The sequence below is a fragment of the Neodiprion virginianus genome, chromosome 6 (assembly GCF_021901495.1).
Source record: "Neodiprion virginianus isolate iyNeoVirg1 chromosome 6, iyNeoVirg1.1, whole genome shotgun sequence".
Lineage (NCBI taxonomy): Eukaryota > Metazoa > Arthropoda > Insecta > Hymenoptera > Diprionidae > Neodiprion > Neodiprion virginianus.
The window spans coordinates 26901507-26925712 of NC_060882.1; the positions used below are offsets into that span (position 1 = coordinate 26901507).

The window sequence follows — 24206 nt, forward strand, 5'->3', positions numbered from 1 at the left end:
CCGCCGATATCTGACTTCATGTGCGAGGCATCCGCGCATGCGCGAGTCAAGTTCTGGGCACGTCTGGGGGGGGGGGGGAGGGGGGAGGTATACAGCTACTGCTCTCGACAGGTTCCGACAGGCAACAATCGGACTACCGACTTTGTATTCCGTCAACCCCGTCAAAACAGAGATCTAGACTCAGGCAGGTTGAAGTGTCAAAATAAAGGAAAGTTTCTGACGTAGATTAGCCAATTCTGTGTTTTGAATTATCCAACGCCCAGAAGATCAAGGTGACGAACTTGAGAAAATATTTACTTTGGAAAGTAGATAAAAATCCACCGAAAAATCAACAATAATGAGTAAAATATCGAAAAATACATTTTATGGAAAAACATTGATCGAAAGTCACGCTCAGCATCAATCTAGAGTCAGGGAATTATCGTCGTCCATACACGATAGCGAAGAAGCTAAGATTAAGCGAAGACGGTTGTTGGGACCATCTGAATTTTGGGGCGAATTTTGGAGGCAGCAAGAAGCGTTGCTTGTAGCCGATCAAGGAAGTTCAAACTCAATGCATACCTTCGTTTTGCAATATGATGAGGGATACAGAAAATTCATTGTAGCGCACCCAGAAATCTACTGGCTTGTCGATGAATCTAGACCCAAGGACCAGAGATGTTCATACGAGGTTTGATTTTTTTTTAATAAAAAAATTAATACGACTTGACAGAGTTGAAATATTCACACACCTGTTGTTCCAATATCAGGTTATACCTGACGGCTCTCCTTGCCACCTATATTTTGATTTGGAATTTGGAAAGGATCTAAACCCATCAAGCGATGGCTCAAAAATGACAAAAACACTGATCGATGTATTTTGTGCACATTTTTTGGAACACTGGGGTTTTCCTTGCAGAAGATCGGAGGTTCTAAGCCTGGACTCAACCACCGACGTTAAATTCAGCCGGCATTTAGTGTTCCGTGTGAAAAACGTTATGTTCAAGAATAACAAACATGCAGGACGGTTTGTTAAAACCATATGCTCTAATATTCGGCAAAGTTTGTTGCTAGACAATGCCACACGATCCGCCGTTGATAATATTTTAAGCCGCTTTCACAAAGAAGATTTGGCAGAGTTATTTATCAATACCACAAAGGGAAAAGAGCTCTTTGTAGATGAAGGAGTCTACACAAGAAACAGGCACTTTCGAATTTACAAGTCTACCAAGTTGGGAAAGAATTCTCACCTGACCGTGAGCGACGATTCTGAGTACATCCTCAGCACAACATACACGAACAAAGAATTGGGATTATTCTTGGACTCTTTGATATCTTATGTACCAAGTACTAAGAATTTGATTTTACTTGAATACCAGGATAAAAATTCGGTAGACGCGATTAAATATTCCAAAGAATGCTTAAGTCAGCGTCGGGTTTATGTCAGAGCTGAGAAGAAAATTGAATCACCATATCCTGACATCGATAAATTCATTTTAGACATTGTGAAACCTGGCAAAATTCGGGAAGTCAAACTTCTGAATAACAGCGTACTGTTATATGCATTCATAGATCATAGGTAAAATTAATATTTCTTACTAGTCAAATGCTTTTGAAAATTGAATTTGATGACATAGTTCGTAACGCATTCTATAAAATTCACCAAACTTGATACATATAAATTATTCGACTTTTTTCTGCTACAGATACTGTGCCAATATAGGCAGGCCACATAAAAGCAATGGGGTATATTGGGTTGTTGATTTGAATAACAAAGTAGCATTCCAAAAGTGCTACGATCATGACTGCGCTGGCTTTAAATCTGCACCCAGAGAATTACCAGAAAAAATATGTTTCGAAATGGACAAGGAAACTGACATCCTTCTGTCCTCTGTTCCTGACCCTCAAGACTGCTCTTTGTGTCAGACTGATAATTTCGTCGCATTAGAAGATGACGATTTAGAATTAGCAAATATCGATCTACCATAATCTACAATTTAGAAATTGATTTTTCTAGCATATTCTATCTAATCATTGTACATACATACACATATGCACGTAAAATATTAATATATTCAAACGTCAGCTAGCTTTTGGCGTTGCCATGCAATTGTAAAAATTCAAGATTTCAACAATATGTTTTTATACTCTGTACACGGATTAAAATATAGACATCTTGATTTTTACACACCTGTTGCCATGCTATCGCATAATAATTCTGAAACCCCGATAAAATTCAACTAACAATTCTAAATCTAATCTCAACGAAAAAGCGATAAACGCTACAAAGCCGAAATTATCATAGTTCTCGACGGCGTGCCGACCCGGCTACTGAACGGCGAACGGACAGCATTTGCAATATGAAAACCAAGTCTCGATACTTTAGACATTTTACGGGTAAATCTATTAGACAAGAAAAGTTGAAAAATTGGACTAGCAATATTGAAGAACGAAGTAAATCTACGATTACTCCGATGCAACGTATGGATCAAGCGGCTCATGAATTGGCACATAAAATTATTGGAAAAGATGGGGAAAAACTCGAATTAATATTGGATCGTCGAGCGTAACGTAGTAAATTCACCGCTTCGTGTACCAAACCGGCCGCTGGTTCGATATGAAATAACGGATAGCTCGGGATGCCAAATAACCGAAATACAGATGACTCAGTACCTCAAGTAACCGAAAGCCCAAAGTTTGGTGCGCCTTCGGGAGTCGATATCAATTCAGGTGAAAAAGCACGTTTTATTTATTTTTTCCAGGTTCTTCTTACAACCGGGACGTGAATGCAGGCTTCAACATTTTGCATCTCAAATAGGAACACCACATCTTGGAGAAACCTCTGCCAGACGAGTTTAAATAAATTTGAATGCAGTGTTGATTTATTTGTGGCGATTTATTGTACTTAATTGTATAGTATATTTCTGATGGTTTTGTATAAAGAATTTTTAGCATCGACTGTACTTTGATTACAAACTGTGACGTTTGTGTAAGAAGTACGACTCGATGATGGAAGTTTTTATGCAACATTTTGCAGTGTATTTTGCATTATATTGTTGTACCTTTGGCATAAAAATAGATGAATAATGCGTCTCTAGATTAAATCAATGATCTTCAAAATTCATTTCACGTCAGATGGTCTTTCTTTTTGAAATGATTCCTATAAGGTTGAAAAAGTGCAAAAGCATCGAATTACATGGCGCAGTGTCCATCCACATGAAATGATTAGATAACCATAATTTAAATATTCATTATTTCTGTGTAAAACCAGAAAAATTATTCAAAATCTAACACTTAAATTGTCTATATAAGATTTAAAGCAAAATACTTCACTTGATTCAATTAAATTTGATTCGTACTATGATAGATACTATTTCAAAGCTACTTTTCTCTCTCTCTCTTTCTCTCTCACACACACACACATTTACACTTGCACACAATTGAAATAACATTATTGCACTAACACACCTATGACAAACCAGACAAAATATGTTTACGTTTAATAACATCTCCACTTGACCTGAACTTGATTTCCAGACGTATCAGTCGTAAAATTGAATTAACTAGAATTTTTTCCGAGTGGGACCTTGATTTGGCAGTGGTAGACTTACTAGCATGCTTCAACTTACAGTACACAATTGTTGAACAAGATCCTCCACGTTTATGAATACTGTATAAGTTCGCGAAAATAAATTCGACAAGTCAGAGAGAAAACGCTTCGTCTTTAAAATGAGAATGCATTACTGATAATCTTTTCAGGTCGAGTAGCAGCAAATCTGTTTGCTAAAATTGATTTCTTCTAAACAAGGGATATATGTGGCTTATCGTGTCACGTGAACAGTCGGGACGGTAAGAAGTAGTGTAAAAAGCCACGTTCTTCATCTGGTGTAGGGCCCATTACGCTTTCTCTTTTGTCTTCTGCTTTATCTTCCGTACTTTCTGCACTTCGTTCTTTTTTGTCACTTCTCTCTGGCTTTGGTTCTTCGTCCCCCTTTTCTTTTGGTGTTTCTGTATTTTCCTTCACTTCGGATACGTAACCAACATCACTAACAGATGAATCACTACACGTCTCCAGAACAATCGGCTGATTTTCAACTATATTGACCATTGCAGATTTTGCATCGTTCGATTTGCGGCTCTGGTAATCTAGTGTTGCTTTCCTCATACGACACAAGAAATCAGGAACCCCTTTATCAAGAAATGATAAAACTTAATTACGCAAAAGTTGAAAACAAAACCTAGCACTGATGGTAAAATTTTTAAAACTCGTCTAGCAAATCAGTTATTTCGCTCACCACTCATTGCTACCCAAGTGGTCACAGCTGACGGTATGTTTACACCAGGGTCATCAAAATATGTTAATCCAAACTCAATACCAGGCTGATCAAATTCCGTATATGGTTTTATTACCATGTATGACCAATACGTTGATACTCTATTAAAAAATAAAGCAATTGAGAAAACGTAAGTAAAGCATCACCGCTATCAGGTAGATATAAACTGGAAAATTAATTTACGACACAAAGTAATCTATGCCACACCAAAAAAAAAATTTGACACGGCCATTAACCTGTGCGTATCAGGCCTAAGTGGGGCCTTGGGATGATCGGATGTCCTGCTAACAATGACGATAAGGCCCTCTTCCTTATCGATGAGCCATCTTCTTTGAAAGACGTAATCTCTGTTTGCAAATAATCTCTATAACGAGAATTCATTCATTTCAACAGCTGTAGTTACCATCTGCCCTGTATTTGGTTATGAAATACTTACCGGCCAAATCATTTCCCAGTAAACAATTTCACTGCGATGATCCAAGCACGACTCTGTGCTGGGATCAGTGTCAATAACCTCCAGGTGTCTGGCAGTAGGATCCCATTCTTTTCTATACTCAACGTCAACTTGAACATGTAGAAAATCCTCCGCTGACACATCTGGAAATGACCCATAGACCTTGTAAGCATACAACCCTCCACTTTCAGGCTCTTCTTTGCGCCACATTATCATATCCTGCCTCTCTATGAATGGCTGCCATTGATCTCCGTTACCTAACAGATAATAAATACCTAAATCAAGATATGGTAAAATAATGTGTAGGAACCATGAATCTATTGAATTAATAAGACCATGAAAATGATTTACAACGTCTTAAGCTGATGCTTTAAAGACAGAGTGATAAGAGTGATAGACAGTTTGAAGGGCAGTCTAGTTAATTAAATGATATTTCAATTTAAAATTGTGTGACTCTGATAGAATATTATAGGATGGTAGAAATTTTCATTCTCATAATGCAGAGGTTAATAGATGTACTCAAGATAAGACCATTTTGGACAGATGCCAGTGCGGGTTTCGCGCCGTGACATTGGCAGTATTTAACTCCAGACTGTGTGACATCAATGACTAGTCTCAGGTGGCACTTTGCGCACGTAACGGTATTCTCTCGCAGCTGGTAGATGTCCGTGAGTTCTTTGGAGTATCTAAAAACGGTTGAAGTACAAAATTAAAAACTGAAATTAGACGCAGGCATTGTCTTTGGTGAATGACCAGTGAATTTACCTGTGGAGTTCATTGTCTGGAATTCTTTCTCGATCCCAATTGTAGGCGGAGACGCCAGCAGCGCCAAACAAATACTTTCTAGTATTTTGACCGAGCCTTCGCCGCCATATATTAACAAACGACTTGAGGGCGACCTCGTCCCAAATTTTAGTGTACAAGTGAAAAATTTGCAGTGTTCGCCTTACGCGTTGGGCAACAATGCACTCGAATTGTCTGGCGCAGGATTTTGCCACCTCATGACTTTGCTCCCTTAACCACAACCTGACCCAACGTCCACCCCATTTTCTTCCGATGGCCTCGAAACTCTTACTAGTATTGTTCCTCGCATGAATCAAATTGGGGTTATAACGACGAGCAAGGGCGATCGACACGTGCAGGCAATGCATCTTTCGCCGATTGATTATCAATTTCTCTGTCGAGACCAACTGCTCGTTTCAATTACTGGACATATTTCGCCGTTTGCTGAGTTCGATATCCTTTTCTTACGGATATAGGACGTTTCTAAACGACAATTAACTCGATAGGAAACTGCGAAATACCAAATTCTGATCGATTCATGCTAAGCGGGATGTGGGGGGCTCCTAACCACCCTAAATTGTGTTAGTATATTCACACGGGTGACAAACATTCGTTAATTAGGACGTAAACTTTTGTTCTATTTATTACACTACATGACACTTTTTCAACGACATTATCCGACTTTCAAGTGCGCGATAAAAATACATACTGCCCGAGCGTTAAGCAATTGAGCAATTCACCGCAGCTCCTCGCATGTCTAAAATGTCACAGCGAAATAAAAGCGATGCGGTAATTATCCGAACTAAAAAAACCCCGCCATGTCGTCAAACGAATCGGCCGACTCGCTCTTGCGCTCTTGATATCCAGCATTCTGTATGTAGATTACTTTTAATAAAATACATCGTACTTGCATCTAAAAGACTCGAGAGGCGATATGGAAGGCTGAGTTCTACGTATTAAACATAAAATATGCGAATTTCAAATAGCCTTACAATAAATAGTTGCAAAATTCATTGCTGCACATGCGATTTTATAGATATCTATATCGAATCTTTATTGAAATAATAATTCGTTTGTATAATAATATTCTATGTTCATTTAGCATATAGATATAGCGAATTTCTCATCCATTTCAGATTTAGTTTCACTTTGTAAACTTCTGGCAATCCAACAACTTCTGAGCTTCGTTCTGCAATAAAATTAAATACTTGGCAGTAAGATTACTCAACGCATTTTCGACTTTCAATCGTTTTGTTATTCAATATTTCTTTTCCAACCCAACGGAATTGTGTTCGTTGCAGAAAAAGGAAATAATTTCACACGGAATTACCTGTAATAAATTATATATAGCAAGAAGCTGGTTCAGCGAAGGTTTACCCTGAGACGAGCACATGGCACTACCGCCGTTTCCTGTTTGAGGGTTCGGGACTCTTTTACCCCATCCGGTGGAGAAATTCAATTGTGCCTCGGTCCCGAGGGCGACGATTAAAAGTATCGCTAGTACCAGCACGAAGCAGCCTGATTTAATTCTTCCAAACCTGCATTCGTAATGTTGGATTAGATGGTGGCAGCTGATAATCACAAGTAGTTGTTGTCAAATCAAGTATCTACACGTTCCCTGCTGCGTTTCGATTTGAATTTTAAAAGCAAAATTCGAGAATTCCCAAACAGTCCAGGTTTTTTTTCGCACGAGAGTTAATATTCTGTCTTAGCACTTCGTGATGAACTATATTCGAAGATCTATAATAAGTCATTGCGACGAATGATTTTTGATTTATAAATCTAGTTGCATAGGACTGTCTGCGCCGTGATAGAAGCTTTTTGTTAACCCCCCCCCAAAAGAAAAGAACAAAATAAAACAAGTAAACACCAGCACTGACAACATAAGCGTCTTCCCACAATCCAAATGAGCAAGTACATTATTTCATACAAACTCACATTCTGAACTTGGAACTTCCGTACACAAAGCTTGCAATTATTCTTGAAATATATTCTGTCGGGATACCGATACTGTGACAAGATGATGATTGAGATGGAGCGAGACCTGCCCGGCACTTTATACCCCATCCTCCCCCTTTCCTCCCTTCGAACCCCCCATTCCGCCCCTGCAGCCTCCTTCGTCTCTCTGCTCCAGCTACCCCTAAAAATCATCTCCATTGCGACCCTCTAGCAACGAGCTTGCGAAGACCCGAAGAGAAAACCGTTATGTTGACTTGAATGATCGGCGTCAGTATTTTGCGACAGCAGTTGACGCAAGCCGAGGATATCAGCTGTGGGCTTGATTATATATCAAACACTTTTAAATATCACGACAGGATTCATCTTCGTCCGATAAGCAGTGGGGGTGTGTTTCAAGATGCCTGTTTTCATTATTATTTTTATTTCTTATCGTGTAAGTACAGGAACGATGCAAAGTACTAAATACTTTTGAAAATAAGGACAGAAATTTGAAACCTAATTAAAATGTCTATGGGTATTAAAGAGAAGAGTAGAACATTCGTTTTCTTTTTGTTTTTGATCTTTTACTCTGGCAGACGGACAAACGTATCTATTTTCAAAAGGATGAGCGACTCTTTGCCGCACACGGCTCGGGGCTATCTTTTTGCGTGGGCGTCCGAAAACTTCGAAAAACATTTGTTGAATCCGACCTCGACTTTCGTCCGGTGTCCGGATTCAATTTTCTGCGTGTAAATAATGATGAAGTTAATGGTAAGGCGAGCGGATATAAAATGGTATCCAGGGATTGAAAGAAGAAGAAGAGCTAGCTTCGACGAGAGGAGAGACAAATAACTGCCCTGTTTGCATAGCGTGCCTACATAACCTTCGCCTCGAAATGGCTAGTCGAGGGTTTCATAACATAACTCTGCCGTTACATGACCAAGGCAGTCTTAGACCACCTCCCTGTGATACAGATATGTATTACGTTGTTCGGCGTTTCCTTTCCGTCCTACACAAACCCTTCTTGATATTTGTCGACATAGCTGTATCTCTCTACCCATCTCCAAAATTCTACAAATACGTAATCGATTATAAAACTTCAGGATTGTTCAAGGCGCGTATAATTGGTATCAACTCATCCCGGTATAGTAGATGTGCAGCATTCGGTAAAATATAACAGTAGAAATACCTTATAGTGCAGCTAAAAGTATATTTATCCGGAAACTTTTAGTTTCGTAATTAGTACAAAGTCAACGAGAAAGATCGTCAACGTCGAATTACTCTTAAGTATTTATATTACAGTTACAGAGTACTTCGACATTTGTGAGGTTGTTTGTTAACATAGTAAAAATTATGAAAGGCCACCTCGCCGCATTTTCGCGAAATTTATTGACCGTACGAAGATAGTTTTTCCACATTTTCTAGCACTCTCCGTTCAAATAACCATCATGGGTAGGTATATCTGTCCATATGACCCCTTTTCACGTGACCGACCCACGCAAGGATCGGTTGGCAAAAGTTTCGCAACTTTTTACTGGCACATAACAGCGACTATCTATTATTATAATTAGTCGGCATGGTAAGAAAAGGCCAAGCCTTCTCAATAAGGCTTCTTCGTAATTTATCGCTGACTCCTTCTCAGCAGGAAGTGAAGCCGTCGGGCTCATTCGGAGCAAATGATTAATCAATTTAGTTTTCAATACTAATTCCTTGACGTACATATTCTATTTCACTCGTTCGAGTTTGGTCAAATGGCGTCAAACTCCTCCGCCATTACCACATCGGGCACCAATTAGTATACCATGTCTGTATAAATATAAGCATTTCGATTTCATTTATTTTTTTATTATTACTTTAATATGTACACATACAATACACGATTGGGTGTATAAAGGTATAATAGTTTATATAAATTGGAAATTAGGAAGTAAAAAATTTTACACAAGTATACATTGTGGGATGAAATCGTGATTAAATCGGACCTGCGTTGTCGATTAAGATTAACGGTCATCTCTAAGCTAGAGGTTGATCCAAATCCCACATGATTATTAATTGCTGCTATGAGGAGGGTGATGAAAAACGACTGTGTACTGCAAGGATGCGGAAAATCGCAGTTATGTATGTATGTACATACAACATGATGTACGTCGAGTGAAAATAGTGAATTTGTTCGTTGATAATCAAAAAACGAATATATATATATATATATATATATGTATATAACTCTTCTTATCCATTAAAGAAATTAAAACGTTGTGGTTCATATTATCGTACCAATATTTTTTTATTTTATTTTTTTTTGTAGGCAGTTTTATTTCGCGTTTTCTTACATATACCCTATTTTTATATGTGTATATCGTTCACTCTTAATTACTACGCAATTCGCGCGTCAATAACAGATAATTTAGCATACAATAGATGAATTGATGTGTATTATCAGTCGAATAGATTCTGTAATGATTACGCTCGCGTTCCAAATATAGATGAATGCTTCAGAAATTCTGTAAACTAGAAGGCAGCTCTTTACATAACAGCTGTCAACAACATTCAACGATTTGCCAACACATTCATTGTTAGTCAAATTCAGTAATACACGGTTTTCTCGATTAATTAGAGACTGCAGTACATTGATGTCAATTCTTTTAGTTATTACCTTTTTCAATCTGAAACGTTATGTTCGGACCGTCAGCGCATCTTTGAATCTACCAACTTGATTCGGAAGTTAAAAAAAAAGAAGTTAATTGTAGACAAACTTTGTGTCTCGCTTCTTTGCAACTCTCATCAGTTGAGTTTTTTCTTGTTCGTTACTTTCGACCCTTACCATTACGTACAAACACTAGTATAACAATTTCGCAATTATACTATAGCGCTTCGTAAAGCCACTGCAATGATTAATAGTTTCATCGTGTATGGCAAGCGACATCCGTTCTTCAATTTTGAGATCATGTGCTTTTACCTATACTGCGACACTTACAACTAAACTGTTCATAATTTAAATTTTGTAAAAAGGTGCTTCTAATCGGAATACTTGAAACCATTTATCTCCTGTATATAACAACGGTTAATATACAGTCTTCACGATCTTGTAGGTAAATTACTTTGTATACGTCCCGGATTTGCGAGAATTATCTGAAGAAATTTTTGCGTTATCATTTGTTGAATCATTATTACAGACAAGGTGGGTATTTCCAAACTTACGAAGTAGAACTGATCCGGTTACTCTAAAATTCTGCCCTTCAATCAATCAATCAAATGCTGAAAATAAAGCGTGTATGTTGGGCGTTCCCTTACACCCTTCAGTATAAGATATGTCACATGTACACTTCGGCATAGTTCATCTAAATCCTGTCTCAATTGGGTAAACAGTGATTCAACTTGGAAGTCAAACCAGATTTCTAGATATGGCAATATTCACCCGATATTCAAAAAAACAAGTTTTGCACAATTTTTCTGTGAAACTTTCTGTATATTTATTTGTTTATTGATTTTTTTTTTAATCTTTTTCAACCTATACCGTGATCTTGTCTATTGTTCTTCTCGTCAGGAGCACCTTTTTTTATTAGTGCACGAACAGTATTTATTATGTCACAGCTGTTCAATCGTAAAAAGCTTACAAATAATTAATATATTTATACTAATGATCGAATTTTACAAGTTAGTTTTTTTGTTTTTTTAATACGCAATTTTCAGTCGCTGACATTTTTTTGAATATTTTTCACTTTTAATATAAAATACGTGCTATTAACTAATGGTCGATGAATGGTGGGAATTGATTTTGAAATGCGATTTACTAATACTAATAAATCATCATGGTAGTCATGAATGATAAAGGATGGTGCTATGGCATTTTACGGTCTTACTATAACTATAAGTTCAGCTTATCGATAGGCTGAAAAGCAGAACTATTTATTTGACGTTGACTGCCGTTAACTATAATTATATTGTACGAAATGCTTGGAGACGGATAGATCGATATTGTATATATATATATATGTATGTGTGTGTGTGTGTGTATATATGTAAAAAAAAAAAATACATGTACTAAAAGAATTACATTCTACAATAATTGTTTATTTTGAGTTGCTTGACCTCGCGTGCGATTAAATGGTTATGATCAAAAGAATACATTTTACAATGTTATCTCACGCAATTCGCACTTCCTCGCCCTGTTTCTCTTATATTCTCACTTTTCTATCCGAATATTAAAATATATAAATTAAATATATGCATGTAATATGTAGTATGTAGTGTATCTCGTGTATGCCGATATACATATAATATAGTTTATTATATATGTAAAAAAAATTGGCTTGGAAAATTTTCAACTAAAACAATTATACAATAATTAGAACTTTATCATAACTGTGTATCGCCTACGGATCTAAAAGAATAATATTCAATTACTTTGTTTCAATCGTTTTTCCCGGTACTCAATGTTCATATAATTGATGCTGTGAGAATTTTTGATGGAAATATCAGGAAAATACGGTCGTTAATGTAGGTAATAAAACTTTATACCAATGTGTATATTGCTGGTGTGCCTATTAACCCAAAATGTGAACCATAATTAAAATAATAGTAAGCATTTTAAAATACGTCAACAAATCCGTTAAAAACTCGCGTCAAGAACGAATTTAACATTCTGGATTAATAGAAATGCTAGTTATACATATTGGCATCTATGTTTTCCCAAAGTCAACGAGTTCTAAGTCAGTCTGATAGCTTTCTTAAAAAAAAAATGTAAACAAAATAAGTAATACCTCTTTTCCTTCTGTACTTACTAATTACTAGTTAATAAACAAATAAAAAATATTTACTTTCAATAGCTATAATTTCTTTAAGCCCTTTCACATCGTATTTTATAGCTTCCACTCTCTTACCCTCTGCATTTTTATATCATAGTATTATAATATATTACATGACACCGTTTATTAATGAATAACGAGGGCCTGCACTGGTACAGTTGTATTTGTAATAATTCGATAATCAGTTATATGAATTTTAAATAATTTCGTTCACTTAAAACATTAGGCTCTTTAGGCATCAATATTTCGCGTATGTCTAAATAATTGAGCGTGTTACAAAAGTTACGTTTGATCTTGAGAAAGTCCAACCTACTTCGGAGTTTATCAAGATAATCATCAACAGACTGATTTCAAATAAATACTAAATGATTCCAGTTCACAAAAGTCCAGGCCTGGCGCATTACATGAAATAACGCATTCACTTCAACACTGCGCGGAATGATAGTCTCTTCATTCAAGTCTTTTTCACGTATTGTATATCTTGTTAGTTATAATGTAGTTCTACTTCTTTGGTGTTGCATAAAGTTCTGAAACTGAATACAAACCGAAATCGTCGCTTCACCAAGCCACAAGTCCTTCACCTATGCTTTTAAGTACAGTAGTGTTGTAACGTGGCGTTTCCTCCTCCTCAACTTTGTAAATATTTCGGGAAATGTCTATATCAGGAATATCTCTAAACTGTTTATAGTTAAAGAAGTCTTTTTAATTAACACCAGCTTTCGCTCTCCCGTTCCCCAACGCCGTCACTGTCTTCGTCGCTTGGCTCCTCCCCATACATGTCAGCCAATTTCCAAAACTTTTGACCAAAGTTCGACAAATGATTAAACTTCAAGTCACCGTCGTCAGTACCTGAGAAAAAAGTTTCAGAATGATCAGCTTGTAAGTTAACAAGATGCATATCAAAATTTACTATACTGAGGACACTGTGAGAGTAAAAATTTATCGAGAAGCACTCACAGGAAGCAAGAGACGACAGAGATCCTTCGGAATTACCCTTGCCTTCGTACGCATAATGCCTGACATCATCAAATGCGTTCGTTTCAGGATCTTTGTCACAGCTCTCTTTTTTGCCGTCTAAGAACCCACAAATATCGGGTACTTCATCACCAGTATCTGGGGCTAAAAGAATATAAAGAGTAAGTCTGATTCAAATACTCGAGAGTTATTACTCGTATTTTAACTTGTATAGTTGAAGACATTTACCTCTTCCTTCGAGTCCGACAGGTGCCATTTTTGAATCTATGGGTGGGGCATCGTACATGGCGCGGAGAACGTTCAAGTCGTATCCCGTATCGACTTCACCGCCTCCTTCGTCTTCGTAATTAATGATATTCTCTCTAATATCGTCCATGTCTTTGTACAAGTCGTCCGTCTTTCTTCTGTGCACCACTACAGCTAACAATAAGATCAGTAGGATTGCCACACAGACTAGAATGGCGACTAAAAAGTTAGTGTCAATTCCAAATGTGACAGCTTTTGCCATTCCATGATTGCAACCAGAGTCTGTGTTCTTGAAATATTCTGGCATTCCTAAATTGTATGTCTGAAATGACGAATATGAGCATTAAAATCATGGTTACTGGGAAATTTTACCAATTAGGAATCATAAACTGGTAATATCGTGACATTCTTCAATCATCAAGACTAAAACTTACATTTCCATTTATAGTCATATTGCGTATGCATCCAGTAAATCCTTTACTTGTCGGCTTGTGATCCCAATTAAACTGACTTGCAAGATGAACAAGGTTCGTTGGAGAACCCCCAATTTGTAGGGGACTGTTGACATTGAGAAATTCATTCGGTCCCTGTGGTACTGTCAATTTCATGCAGGAAGACATTTGGCAGTTGTCAACTTTCATTTCTATCGTCTGTATGCACATGAATTAATATCATATTAAGCACCAATCTTATTAATAATTACAATGTTTCATGATTTTCAAACTTATCACAAATTTGCTCACAGTCTTAGTCCAATAAACGTCGATTCTATGACTCTTCCCGTCCATCAATTCAATCTTGTTTTGTTCCAGCCTTATCGTCCCAGAACCATAGTCAACTAGCAGAACAGCATGACCTTCCTGTATCTCTAAAGACATGAAATCTTGGATATCCAAAATAGGGATGTAGCTCATCGGACCAAAGTAAAACACGAGCCCATTCTCAACTTGAGGTGCAATTTCCAGTCCTGGAAAAAAGAGTGAAATAAAACTTTTAGCAAGTTTGAAGACTGCTTAAAAATTCACAGCAACGGAAAATTTAATGATCAGTTTAAAATAATGAAAAACGGTTCTTAACGTTTACCTAGATGTGAATCGTCACAGGCTTGGCCAGGAGGGGGCATAATAGCCCATCCGTCACCGTTAAAACCAATTGCTAATAGCTCGCATCTTGGGCCTTCAAAACCTGGAGGACATTCGCACTTCGTAACCAAAGATGACACCAAAGGAGTCCCACCATTCAAACAATTGATATTTGGCTCAGCAACGTGGCAAATACATTGAGCGTCAACCACTGCTCTAACGCCAACAAACGATGTTGTATTTGTGTAAACTGCATACGGATTGGAACTGATGTTCAATATACTACGGCAAGAGTTGTTGCAGTGGAGTTTTTCAAACAAACATTCGTCAATGTTTATAAGCAATATACTGGTATTCAATTCACTTTCTATCTTCGAAATATGGAGAGTAGCAATTGTGTTCAATTTTTCAGGTGCATAGTAGGGACTTCCGTGAGCTGAGAATCTAACATCTAAGAGACTTTTATTGTTATTATGTGGCGAATGTAACACTGTAAATACGTCCACGTTTTCAACCTCAGTTTCTAGCATAGCTGCAACCTGTACTTGGAAAATTTCTTTCTTGCTTACACCTGATGCTCCCGGTGCGACAAATTCTTCCGCAGTGATACCTGAGAACCGTATCGATCCTGACTTAATCACAGCTTCTTCTGGTATTTCTTTAATCGTTACATTCACGTAGGCATTGACCTTGTGATGTTCTACCAGTTTACTTTCTTCAGTGACGATAAACTTCAGGACATACGTGTCATTTCGCGTTCCATGCAGCATTGTTATCATACCAGTGTGAGGATCGAGTAAAAAATTTTCGTGGCTAGAATCCCACGTGAAATACTTGTCAGGCAAATCCCAGTCGTCCGGATCATCGACGTATACTCTCCCAATCTCTGTATCTGGTGCTTCCCCCTTATAATTGTACACAAAAATGCTACTAGAACCTTCTTTCATTGCATTGTCATTGACATCTCCAATGATGACATTTAATATGGATGTATTAGTTTGCGGTGGTGAGCCACTGTCAGTGATAGCTATTGGAATATCATAGGTTTTACGTTCTTCCCTGTTAAATTCGACTTTGGCGTAAAGACTCGAGTCTTTTATCGAAAATTTTGATTTTATCTCATCGTCAGCAATCGCATCGATCTTGAATTTGAAAGGGGGGCCATTTTTATCCGAATCCCAGTCCTTTGCCTGCAGTTCAATTATTTTCCCGGGTTTCTCTCTTTCATACCATACCACTGGTTGAACCATATCCAAGAAAGGTGCATTGTCATTTACATCCTCCAATTTAATATTAATCGTCTCAGTGGCTCGCAAAGCAGTTGGCCCACCATCCTCATCCCGTGCCATGACCAGAACCTACCAAAAGATCGAAGAATGTGTTACAATAAGATAGATTTCTTAGCACTTTTGACACCTCTTCTTCCTTCTCTATGCATTTCCGTTGTAGATACTGTGCTAACAATTTTGCTACTGACAATAGTCTGTAAGTTTGAAAACGTAGATGGAATGACATTGAAGTAAATCCTAACAATAATCGTTGTTAAGTTGTATAAGACTTACCGCCCAAGTCTCATATCCATCCGGCGGGTCCCGGTCGAGGGTTCTTTTCAACTTCAGACATCCCGATTTGTCTATGGTTAGGAAAGGCTTATGCTGTTCGTTGGCTATGAAATAAGCAATATGCTGGTCGGCAGTCCTATCTTTAATATCGGGATCGTAGGCTGACACAATGGTTATACACCCTAAAAACAAGAATTTCAGATGTCAAGATATAAAACCCAGCTAACATAGCAACAACCCTAGTGAAGAATCTTTTGTACGGTTCAATTAGTAGGAGACACACAGTTAACAATACTATAAAGGGTGCATTCCGAAATTAGCTGGTAGCGCTAAAAACTCCTTAAGACAGAGGCATAGGTACTCACGTACTCGGCAGCGCAAAAGATATAAATGATTGTTGGCAGCACTGGGAGCTAATATCGGAATGCACCCCAAGTAGCTTGAGTTCAAAACAACATTTTCAGCCGAGAAAAAAAACTATTAACTTCTTGCTATAAATACCTTCGACTAAGCTTTCCTCCTGGATAGTAAGATTTTTCTCGAAATCTTCGAAAACAGGTGGATTGTCGTTTACATTATCGATGAAAATCTTGACGTAGGCAGTGTCGTTAAATAGGCCGTCAAAAGCTCGAATGGTTAAATTATATTCTGTAATAGTTTCGTAGTCGAGTTGATTCTTGACCCGAATCTTTCCTGTGTTAGGCTCAATGTCAAAACCGTTTCCAGTATTTCCTGATATAATACTGTACGTAACGAGACTAGCCGTATCTCGATCAATGGCTTTGACTTCGGTCACAAGTTGATTGATGTTTGCATTTTCCGGTATGGAATTAGCTGTGTACACTGGTTGAGTAAAGTGTGGCGGATTGTCATTTTTGTCAGCGATTGTGACAGTGAACACTTGTCGACCCTTGTTAGGTTCACCATTCTGGTAAAGGGCGCTAGGTGAGTTATCTACCGCAACTACCTTTACGGTATATGCCGCAGTTTTCTCTCTATCAAAAGTCATGAGCGTTGTCAGGTTACCGGTTCGTTTATCAATAGTAAAAAGATTCTTGTAGTTCTCCAATTCATAGGAGACCTGAAAAGACATATTTTCGATGAACTACAATGATTTGTACGTGAAAACTTATTCTAAATCTACACCTTGAGGAACATAAGCTTGACTCTGGTAAAACTAAGCTTGAATAAAGGAACAAAAAAATTGGGCAACTTAAAACCTTACCTGATTATTAGCGGAGGTGCCATCCGCGTCTATAGCTCGAATTTGCATCACTGGAGCTCCTGGTGGTTCATTTTCCAACACACTACCCTCTTTTATGTCACGAAATATCGGTATGTTGTCATTGACATCAAGAACTTCAATGTTAATAGAAGTCTCAGCAGCCAGTAATTCTTTGTTTGAGACACGAACTATCAGGGTATAATCTGTATTGCTCTCAAAGTCAAGATGCTTAGCCAGTTTTATATCAGCTACATCTTTACCAGATTGATCGAGTCTATGAAAATATAAACAACACATATAATCATGACTATTTGTTGTTACAAATACTCGGAAAAAAAATTTCACAGAAATTTATTTTAACATACAATAATTTTGTAAGTATTTCTGGAAACTCGACAGCTGCGATCACTAGATCTGAGTATAAGTTGAAGCATCGTTCAATTTTCCATTGTTTTTTTTTTTTTTTGCATTACCTGAAAGTATTTTCCTTGTTAGTCTGCTCGGTTCGGCCATTAACTAGTCGAAAAACTACTTCGGAGTCTCCATCGATATTTGAAACTGCTTGTAGCCTAACAAGACTGAGACTAAAATCGTTGAGGCTTTCGTTCAGCTTCAAAGGTTCTGACGTTCTGTTTAGAAAAGCAGGTGCTTTTTTATGAGATTCAACAACCCTTATTTCCAACTCTATGTAACTGGACTGCGGAATCTCTCCTTGATCTACGGCTTTAGCGATCAGGTTAAATCTGTAGTCAGGTTGTCTCTGCAATAATTAAAAAATGTGTCAAATTATTTGCAGCCGAAGTCTTTTGCTATCTCGAGTAAAAGTAGATCTACAAAAAAGCCGACTTGGCCTGGATATAAAATTCCATTTTACTTACGTCGATCGTTTTGTTGAGAAATATAATACCAGTGTTTCTATCGATTCGGAAATACATTTCATCCTCGGCTATCTTAGAGGTCAAACTGTAACGAACCACGGAATTGTTACCATCGTCGATATCAGTCGCCGAAACTCTCATGACTTCTCTTCCAAGGGGCAGATCTTGAGGTACCGACTCCGTGTACGCCTATGAACAAGACGAAGACAGTTATAAAACGTAACGAGAAGTCTGTGAGTGCAACGGCAAGCCTCCGTCATGCAGTTGAAAAATAATCAAAAAATACCCCTACACTTTGATATCTGAAAAATAATCACATGCATTGATCATTGGTCTTGATTTGAGTCTCTCCCCTTTCATTCTATTTCGTTCCATCCGACATTCCGACAAATCTAAGCTACATGTATACATCGTATTGCGTAGAAGTGTCCTAATTTTCGAAAAACGAAAGAACCATCGTCCCTGAATCCAACTTTTTTATACATGCCATTGTACACGAAGTAGAAATGAAAGTGGAATAAAAGTTGTGCCATTATAATTCGTGGGTGTCGACGATAACGCGCAAGCAAACATTTTTGTTTCGGTCACACGACCATTCCAAAAACGAACGCACGTAATGGTGAGACGTGCTTTTACGCCCCGTGTATAATTAATCACGAATATTATACCGACGGCGAGCAAACACTCTTCAGCCAAAGGGAAGAAAATTTATTTTCTGATTGCAGAGTTTATGGAAATAAACACGTTCAGGGGTGAGAAAATGATAGAGCTATGTATAATAATTAGGTATACGGAATGTATAATAAAAGAGCGATGCACATCCATCATTCCACATCAAGTAGGTAGCAATATAATCACACGACAATATCTCAACGAACCTTCCACATGTTTCCGCGAAAGACCTAGATTCAAAAAGAATTCAAGCGAAAGTTGTTAATTGCTTAAAATTAGCAAAATGCATACATTGAAAGAAGGATGTTAGTCGTCGAGGTGCAAGCCCGTCAATCTTTCATTTCCACCAATAAACGTCGTCCATACCCCGTGTATATCTCAATGGATTCAATCGTTGTTGAAACATTCTTATAGAAAATAAACCGTAATATTCCTTGCTGAATTTCCGATCTATAAAGGCGTATATATATACTCACCACTTTGTCGAATACAGGCGAATTGTCGTTAACGTCCGATATGGTGACTTTGAACGTACAGACATCGTCGAGTTGCGGCCTACCATTATCCTTAGCCAAAATCGTAAGGTAAACTTCCTTTTCTCGAGCCGGCTCATCTCGGTCCAGTATTTGAGTAGTTTTTATCAACCCAGTCTCATTGTTGATTTGAAATTTCAACCTCTCGCCGGGTGCGAAAAGGAATGTATAGACGATTGTTCCTGCAAAAAGAAACCGGCGATGCGTTAACCAATTTCATTGGAATTTTTTCAAGAAGTATAATTGAAAAAAAAAAATTCAAACGAAAGACACGCGTACCTCCAGAATCAAGGGGGTCCCTGTCCTCGGCGTGAACTCTGATGACCTCCGTACCGGCTGGTTCCTCCTCCTTGATAACAGGCGCGTAGGTTGCACATTTTGAAAATACTGGTTTGTGATTATGATTGTCTGAGGACTGTGCCTGGAACAAAAAGCATGGCTACGCTAAAATTGCTGGTTTGAAACACAGTGAGTAAAAAGGGATGACGGTAAATGACGCGTGTGATCCACATACCTATACGAATGCGATTATAAATTCAATACGCGACAATTGAAAGAGAAGCACAATGAAAATGGTGTAAATAAAAGCGTACGTTCAAAAGTAGAATACATACGTCTATAGCTGCAGGTGATTTCAAGTAGCGGCGGCATTTGCTTGCGACGTCAAAATTGATTATTGAAAATATTGCCAAATTAAATTCTCACCGACATTTCAATTGCAATTACATGTCACGTGCGAATACCATGAAATGTGAAAACCGCGAACGGATTAGATGAAAATAATTGAAAATAAAAATCAAATACATTATTGTATAATAACGCGACGACGTGACGGGAAAGCGATTTATAAAGAAATTCTTCACGACGCAGGTTGAATAATTCCCAAGACGCCTACGAAATGTCGCTGGAGATGAATCTCCTTTCTATACGTGACGACTTTCAAACAGAGTACAGCGATTTGTTTAATACATTATACTGTCGACGAATTTTTAATCATCATTCGCGCGGATTTGCTTTGAAAAGATTTACCATCGTCAAGAATGAAAGTGTCGCTGCATCGCGTACATTGCGTATAAGATCGCCACATGAACGTAGAAAATCATTGTATCGTACGTATAAAGGATAATCTATTTGTATCCTAATACAACTAGTCGCCGGAATCGGTAATCTATCAGCCCAAGTTGACTTTTGAATTATTAACACGAGCGTGACACGAGGATTATAGAGTTGTGCAGAACATCGAACAGACACGTCGCATATTTCGAATAGGAGTAGATGATAATTCGACGTTGGTGGAGTAGGTAAATATTTCACATCGAAGAGTACATGTACACCAGGGGACATGCACGTATATACGTAAGTATACCGCATACATCATCCAGGTAGATACGTATACGAACATTGCCCATTCGGGGATGTGAATAATTGATGTAAGCTTCGGTGTCCGGATATTCGCGTGAGCGAACAAACGAATCAACTGATACATATTACAGCGGTAGGGAAAACACTTGGGCTAAATCTAAAACGATTTCCATGCTCAGGAGCCAACGTAAGGTGTGTGTGTGTGTAGCATTGCCGACTACGCAGGGTGTAATGCATAATGAAGGGCGACTTACCCTGACAATTTCATCCTCGTTATAGGGCAGCAGCTGATCCTGTGAGTCGAGGTGTCTCGAGTGTCTCAATTTCAAGGCTTCGCCTAAAGGAAACGGGCAAAAATTTCGAGTCATTAGTCAAGGGTCCGAACACGGGGCCTAAATAATTCGTCGCAACGGTTATACAGAGAGACAACGTAGGAGGAGGAGGGTCTCTCTGGTCCTACGATTCGGAGGTAGACGCGAAGCACTCAGCAGCGCCGAAATTAAGCCACAATCAAACAGGTCCGTTCGCCCAACCGACCATTCATCCATCCGTCTCGCTCATCGCGTTTGCCTACATTAGGCAGAAATAGGAACGATCGTGACGAAGTAGCGTCGTCGATTCGCGCCCTCGACGAAAGAGCGAGAGACGAACGAGAGGAACAGCGGTGTAGGTAAATAGTGCGTTCCTCGTCCATCGCAAATCGTAATCGTAATCGTCGTCTCGACGGAGAAACGTTGGGTATCGGTAATCGAAGAGAAACCGGGAGTCCCGTCCCCTCCTCCACCACCTTCCGCACCCTCGACAGTAACTCAATTAAGCCAACTTGGCTGTTCGCTAACCGTTGAATGACATTAATTCGCGATTTCCTCAGGCATTCCGCCTAGCTGCGCGCTTTCGGTAATTCAACATCACCGCCGCGAAGGTACTTGTCGTATTTATGACGAAGACGTAGGTTCCCTTGTTCGTTGGTGCACACACGTCTGTACTTATCGCAGACAATACTAAGGCTTCGGGTCATTCCCTGAAAAGGGTCAATTCCGTCTATGTAACAGCCCCAATGGTATATGACCGCATTGTGTCCTCGTTTCGATGTAAATCATGAACGCCACCGCCGCCTGCCGTTCGCCGATCATTTCGCACAGCGGTACGTACATGAGTACCTATTATTAGGACGTGTGTTTTCCAACTTGGTATTATAATATCAACAAAGAAGGGAAACCTTACGCGAAGTTATGCCTTCGACGTACGTACGTATAAGCTCGAGCGTAACGTCTACTTATCTCGTGTAATAATGTAATAAGTATTCACCACCCGACGAACAAACGAACGAACGAACGACACCCCAAAAATCGGTACAATTGAATAATAATTAATTTTAAAATGTCATTACACCGGCATTATTATCATTAACCGAAAGACCAGCGGTCAGACCCGCCACAAGTATGTACCATGCAAAGTCCGAGAGACAAAGAGACGCAATAACGATTCTACGAAGCGGAAGAGTTTCCCCATTTTTTCTTCTCTCTGTTTTAACTGTCAAAATAATTTTTATACAACCACAAAACACGAACCCAAAGATTTTCCGCTCATTTCTTAACCTCGCCTCAACGTTGATCGTGCCAATTTTTGAGAAAAGTACCTCCGTGTATTATAATTGCATCGGTTCGTTGTGCTTTGTGCGAAATGGCGATGGGTGGTGATTACGTAGGTACGAGGGTGCATGTATTATAGTATCGGAAAGGCTATGTTGGTCGGTATAACGGGTGAACGTATCAGTCTGTATACGTATACGTTATACGTTATACGTAGATACGCTGGCTTCGTTACCCGCCCTCATTACGACGTTACACTCGGTGCGAAATTATCGCCATCTCGTAGGTAATGGCATTCGTTCGATTATTGTTAACGGTTTATTAGACACGGTCGCTGGAAAATCGAGTCAAATCGAACTGCTCTATATATGTACACACATATATATATATATATATGTATACGTATATGCAAAAGCAAAGACAGTAGAAGACAAGAAGTGGAGAAGGGAGTAAATATATAATCTCTTCTCCGGAGAATTGTTTCTTCGCGCGTTTATCGCGACGAATGAATAATTTGCAAGCACCGTTTATCCAGGAAGCTTCCTGCCCTTCTACTCCATCTTTATTGCACCTTTGTAACTGCAATATATAATAAACGATACAATACCCTCTCAGGATTTCAAAGAAGCTGGAAAATGTCTTCCGCCGCGGTATCTGCAGTGTGTGTATAACGCAATCTGACTGTATTGACATTTATCCGACACCGAGCTCAAGAATCACTTCGCAAATGCAATGTCACTCCGCTGGTGTTGCTGCTGCACGGCGGTAAAGACGATTCCCGTGCGCATATGCGAGAAGGGTATGTGAGAAAATAATAGATAACGTCAGGCGGAGTGCACATCGTGCGTCATACGTATAATATTACACCTTGTAATATATATATATGTTTGTATAATCTTGCGAACCCACATCAGCTGGTGGTCGGTAATTTTATCCGATCTGACGTGAAAATAAAATTTCGAGAAAATTCCTAATTTTCGTTTTCGTTTCTTTGTCGCTCGCCCCTGCTTTCCCGTTTATAATATATTATATGCGTAGGCAATTTAGACTTTAGGGTGTAAAGTTTCTCGGATCCTGTATAATACTACGTAACCATATACCCAGCCGTATATGAGGATATAAGCATCGCGTAACGTGCGTACATTGTACATAACTCACAGGTATACGATATTTCGGTACAATGTATGTAATACATACGTATGTACGTTGTTGCTGTATATCCGTTAACAGGAACGAAAAAAGTAACAAGAGTATCGACGACGAAGGGAAAATTTTTATTATTCTTTGAGACAACTTGACAACTGAGTGGAGATTTTTGTCCCTGCAGGATATAATAACAGTGTTACACAGGCACAGAAACGGACACGTAACTATATTATATAATATATATTTTTGTAAACAATATATAGAATACATATACAGTATATATATGTATATAAATATATGTATAATAATAAACGCGGCGGTTGCGCCAGAATATAAATTATACATAGAGTAGCCGTGTATTTTATTTCATTTACTTTTATTATACGTTTTTTTTTTTTTTTTCATTTACTTTCTATCCAGAACCCCCGAAAGGGCGGTATTTTTACGATGTTTCCTCGCGATAAATTTTTCATACACCGTGGAGGTAGGAAAAAAAAAATATGCTCGGTTCCGAATATATACTATGAAATAAGAACAAAAAAGTAAATGAAACGAATAAAAGGACGAAGAATTTGTTTTTTTACAGAAATTGAACGAAAATCAAACGATCCGTGTCTGCGCTGCGGTTGTAATCGTGTAA

At 38.4% G+C, this 24206-nt stretch overlaps 4 protein-coding genes across 7 annotated transcripts in view; 1 reads left to right on the forward strand and 3 right to left on the reverse strand.

Annotated features, from left to right (window-relative positions):
- The first annotated feature begins 102 nt into the window (after positions 1–102).
- Positions 103–3149, forward strand: LOC124306952 (DNA-directed primase/polymerase protein-like). The gene is made up of 4 exons (XM_046768163.1): positions 103–670; positions 750–1558; positions 1686–2709; positions 2742–3149. Exons 1-3 carry the CDS (start codon positions 338–340, stop codon positions 1966–1968), a joined length of 1425 nt encoding a protein of 474 aa, XP_046624119.1. The 5' UTR covers positions 103–337; the 3' UTR covers positions 1969–2709; positions 2742–3149.
- Positions 2857–6315, reverse strand: LOC124306951 (stAR-related lipid transfer protein 7, mitochondrial). Of its 3 annotated transcripts, none has more exons than XM_046768160.1 (6): positions 5533–6315; positions 5287–5453; positions 4750–5024; positions 4550–4677; positions 4275–4414; positions 2857–4188 (listed from the first exon to the last, which is right to left on the reverse strand). In XM_046768160.1, exons 1-6 carry the CDS (start codon positions 5916–5918, stop codon positions 3809–3811), a joined length of 1476 nt encoding a protein of 491 aa, XP_046624116.1. In that variant the 5' UTR covers positions 5919–6315; the 3' UTR covers positions 2857–3808. The 3 variants fall into 3 exon arrangements, with proteins under 3 accessions (XP_046624116.1, XP_046624117.1, XP_046624118.1); XM_046768161.1 differs by having other exon boundaries at positions 5299–5453; positions 5533–6313; XM_046768162.1 differs by having other exon boundaries at positions 2857–4167; positions 5533–6312.
- A 263-nt stretch (positions 6316–6578) lies between these two features.
- LOC124306953 (hypertrehalosaemic prohormone-like) lies at positions 6579–7590 on the reverse strand. The gene is made up of 3 exons (XM_046768164.1): positions 7489–7590; positions 6881–7088; positions 6579–6739 (listed from the first exon to the last, which is right to left on the reverse strand). Coding segments are annotated over exons 1-3 (255 nt in total). The 5' UTR covers positions 7491–7590; the 3' UTR covers positions 6579–6694.
- A 1713-nt stretch (positions 7591–9303) lies between these two features.
- LOC124306897 (DE-cadherin) overlaps positions 9304–24206 on the reverse strand; it is a 51096-nt gene continuing 36193 nt past the window's right edge. Inside the window, exons 2-15 of one of the 2 annotated variants that reach the window (XM_046768040.1) lie at positions 21083–21165; positions 19746–19887; positions 19410–19648; positions 18262–18450; positions 17857–18143; positions 17384–17657; positions 16660–17239; positions 16159–16340; positions 14598–15954; positions 14258–14481; positions 13949–14164; positions 13497–13836; positions 13251–13412; positions 9304–13142 (exon numbers count right to left, since the gene is read on the reverse strand). In XM_046768040.1, coding sequence (XP_046623996.1) covers positions 13000–13142; positions 13251–13412; positions 13497–13836; positions 13949–14164; positions 14258–14481; positions 14598–15954; positions 16159–16340; positions 16660–17239; positions 17384–17657; positions 17857–18143; positions 18262–18450; positions 19410–19648; positions 19746–19887; positions 21083–21165 — 4418 coding nt within the window. In that variant the 3' untranslated portion in view covers positions 9304–12999. Of the gene's footprint in view, positions 13143–13250; positions 13413–13496; positions 13837–13948; positions 14165–14257; positions 14482–14597; positions 15955–16158; positions 16341–16659; positions 17240–17383; positions 17658–17856; positions 18144–18261; positions 18451–19409; positions 19649–19745; positions 19906–21082; positions 21166–24206 lie in introns of both variants that reach the window. The other variant, XM_046768039.1, reaches the window with a different exon arrangement.

What these genes read in the sequence shown, in the direction of transcription:
- LOC124306952 (XM_046768163.1), top strand. Translation starts at nt 338, where the DNA reads ATGAGTAAAATATCGAAAAATACATTTTATGGAAAAACATTGATCGAA. An exon ending in ACCAGAGATGTTCATACGAG is followed by an intron (nt 671 to 749) that starts GTTTGATTTTTT and finishes TTCCAATATCAG; the next exon opens with GTTATACCTGACGGCTCTCC. An exon ending in TATGCATTCATAGATCATAG is followed by an intron (nt 1,559 to 1,685) that starts GTAAAATTAATA and finishes TTTCTGCTACAG; the next exon opens with ATACTGTGCCAATATAGGCA.
- LOC124306951 (XM_046768160.1), bottom strand. Translation starts at nt 5,918, where the DNA reads ATGCATTGCCTGCACGTGTCGATCGCCCTTGCTCGTCGTTATAACCCC. An exon ending in CCAGACAATGAACTCCACAG is followed by an intron (nt 5,454 to 5,532) that starts GTAAATTCACTG and finishes AACCGTTTTTAG; the next exon opens with ATACTCCAAAGAACTCACGG. An exon ending in ACTGGGAAATGATTTGGCCG is followed by an intron (nt 4,678 to 4,749) that starts GTAAGTATTTCA and finishes TTCTCGTTATAG; the next exon opens with AGATTATTTGCAAACAGAGA.
- LOC124306953 (XM_046768164.1), bottom strand. An exon ending in CTATATATAATTTATTACAG is followed by an intron (nt 6,740 to 6,880) that starts GTAATTCCGTGT and finishes ATTTTATTGCAG; the next exon opens with AACGAAGCTCAGAAGTTGTT.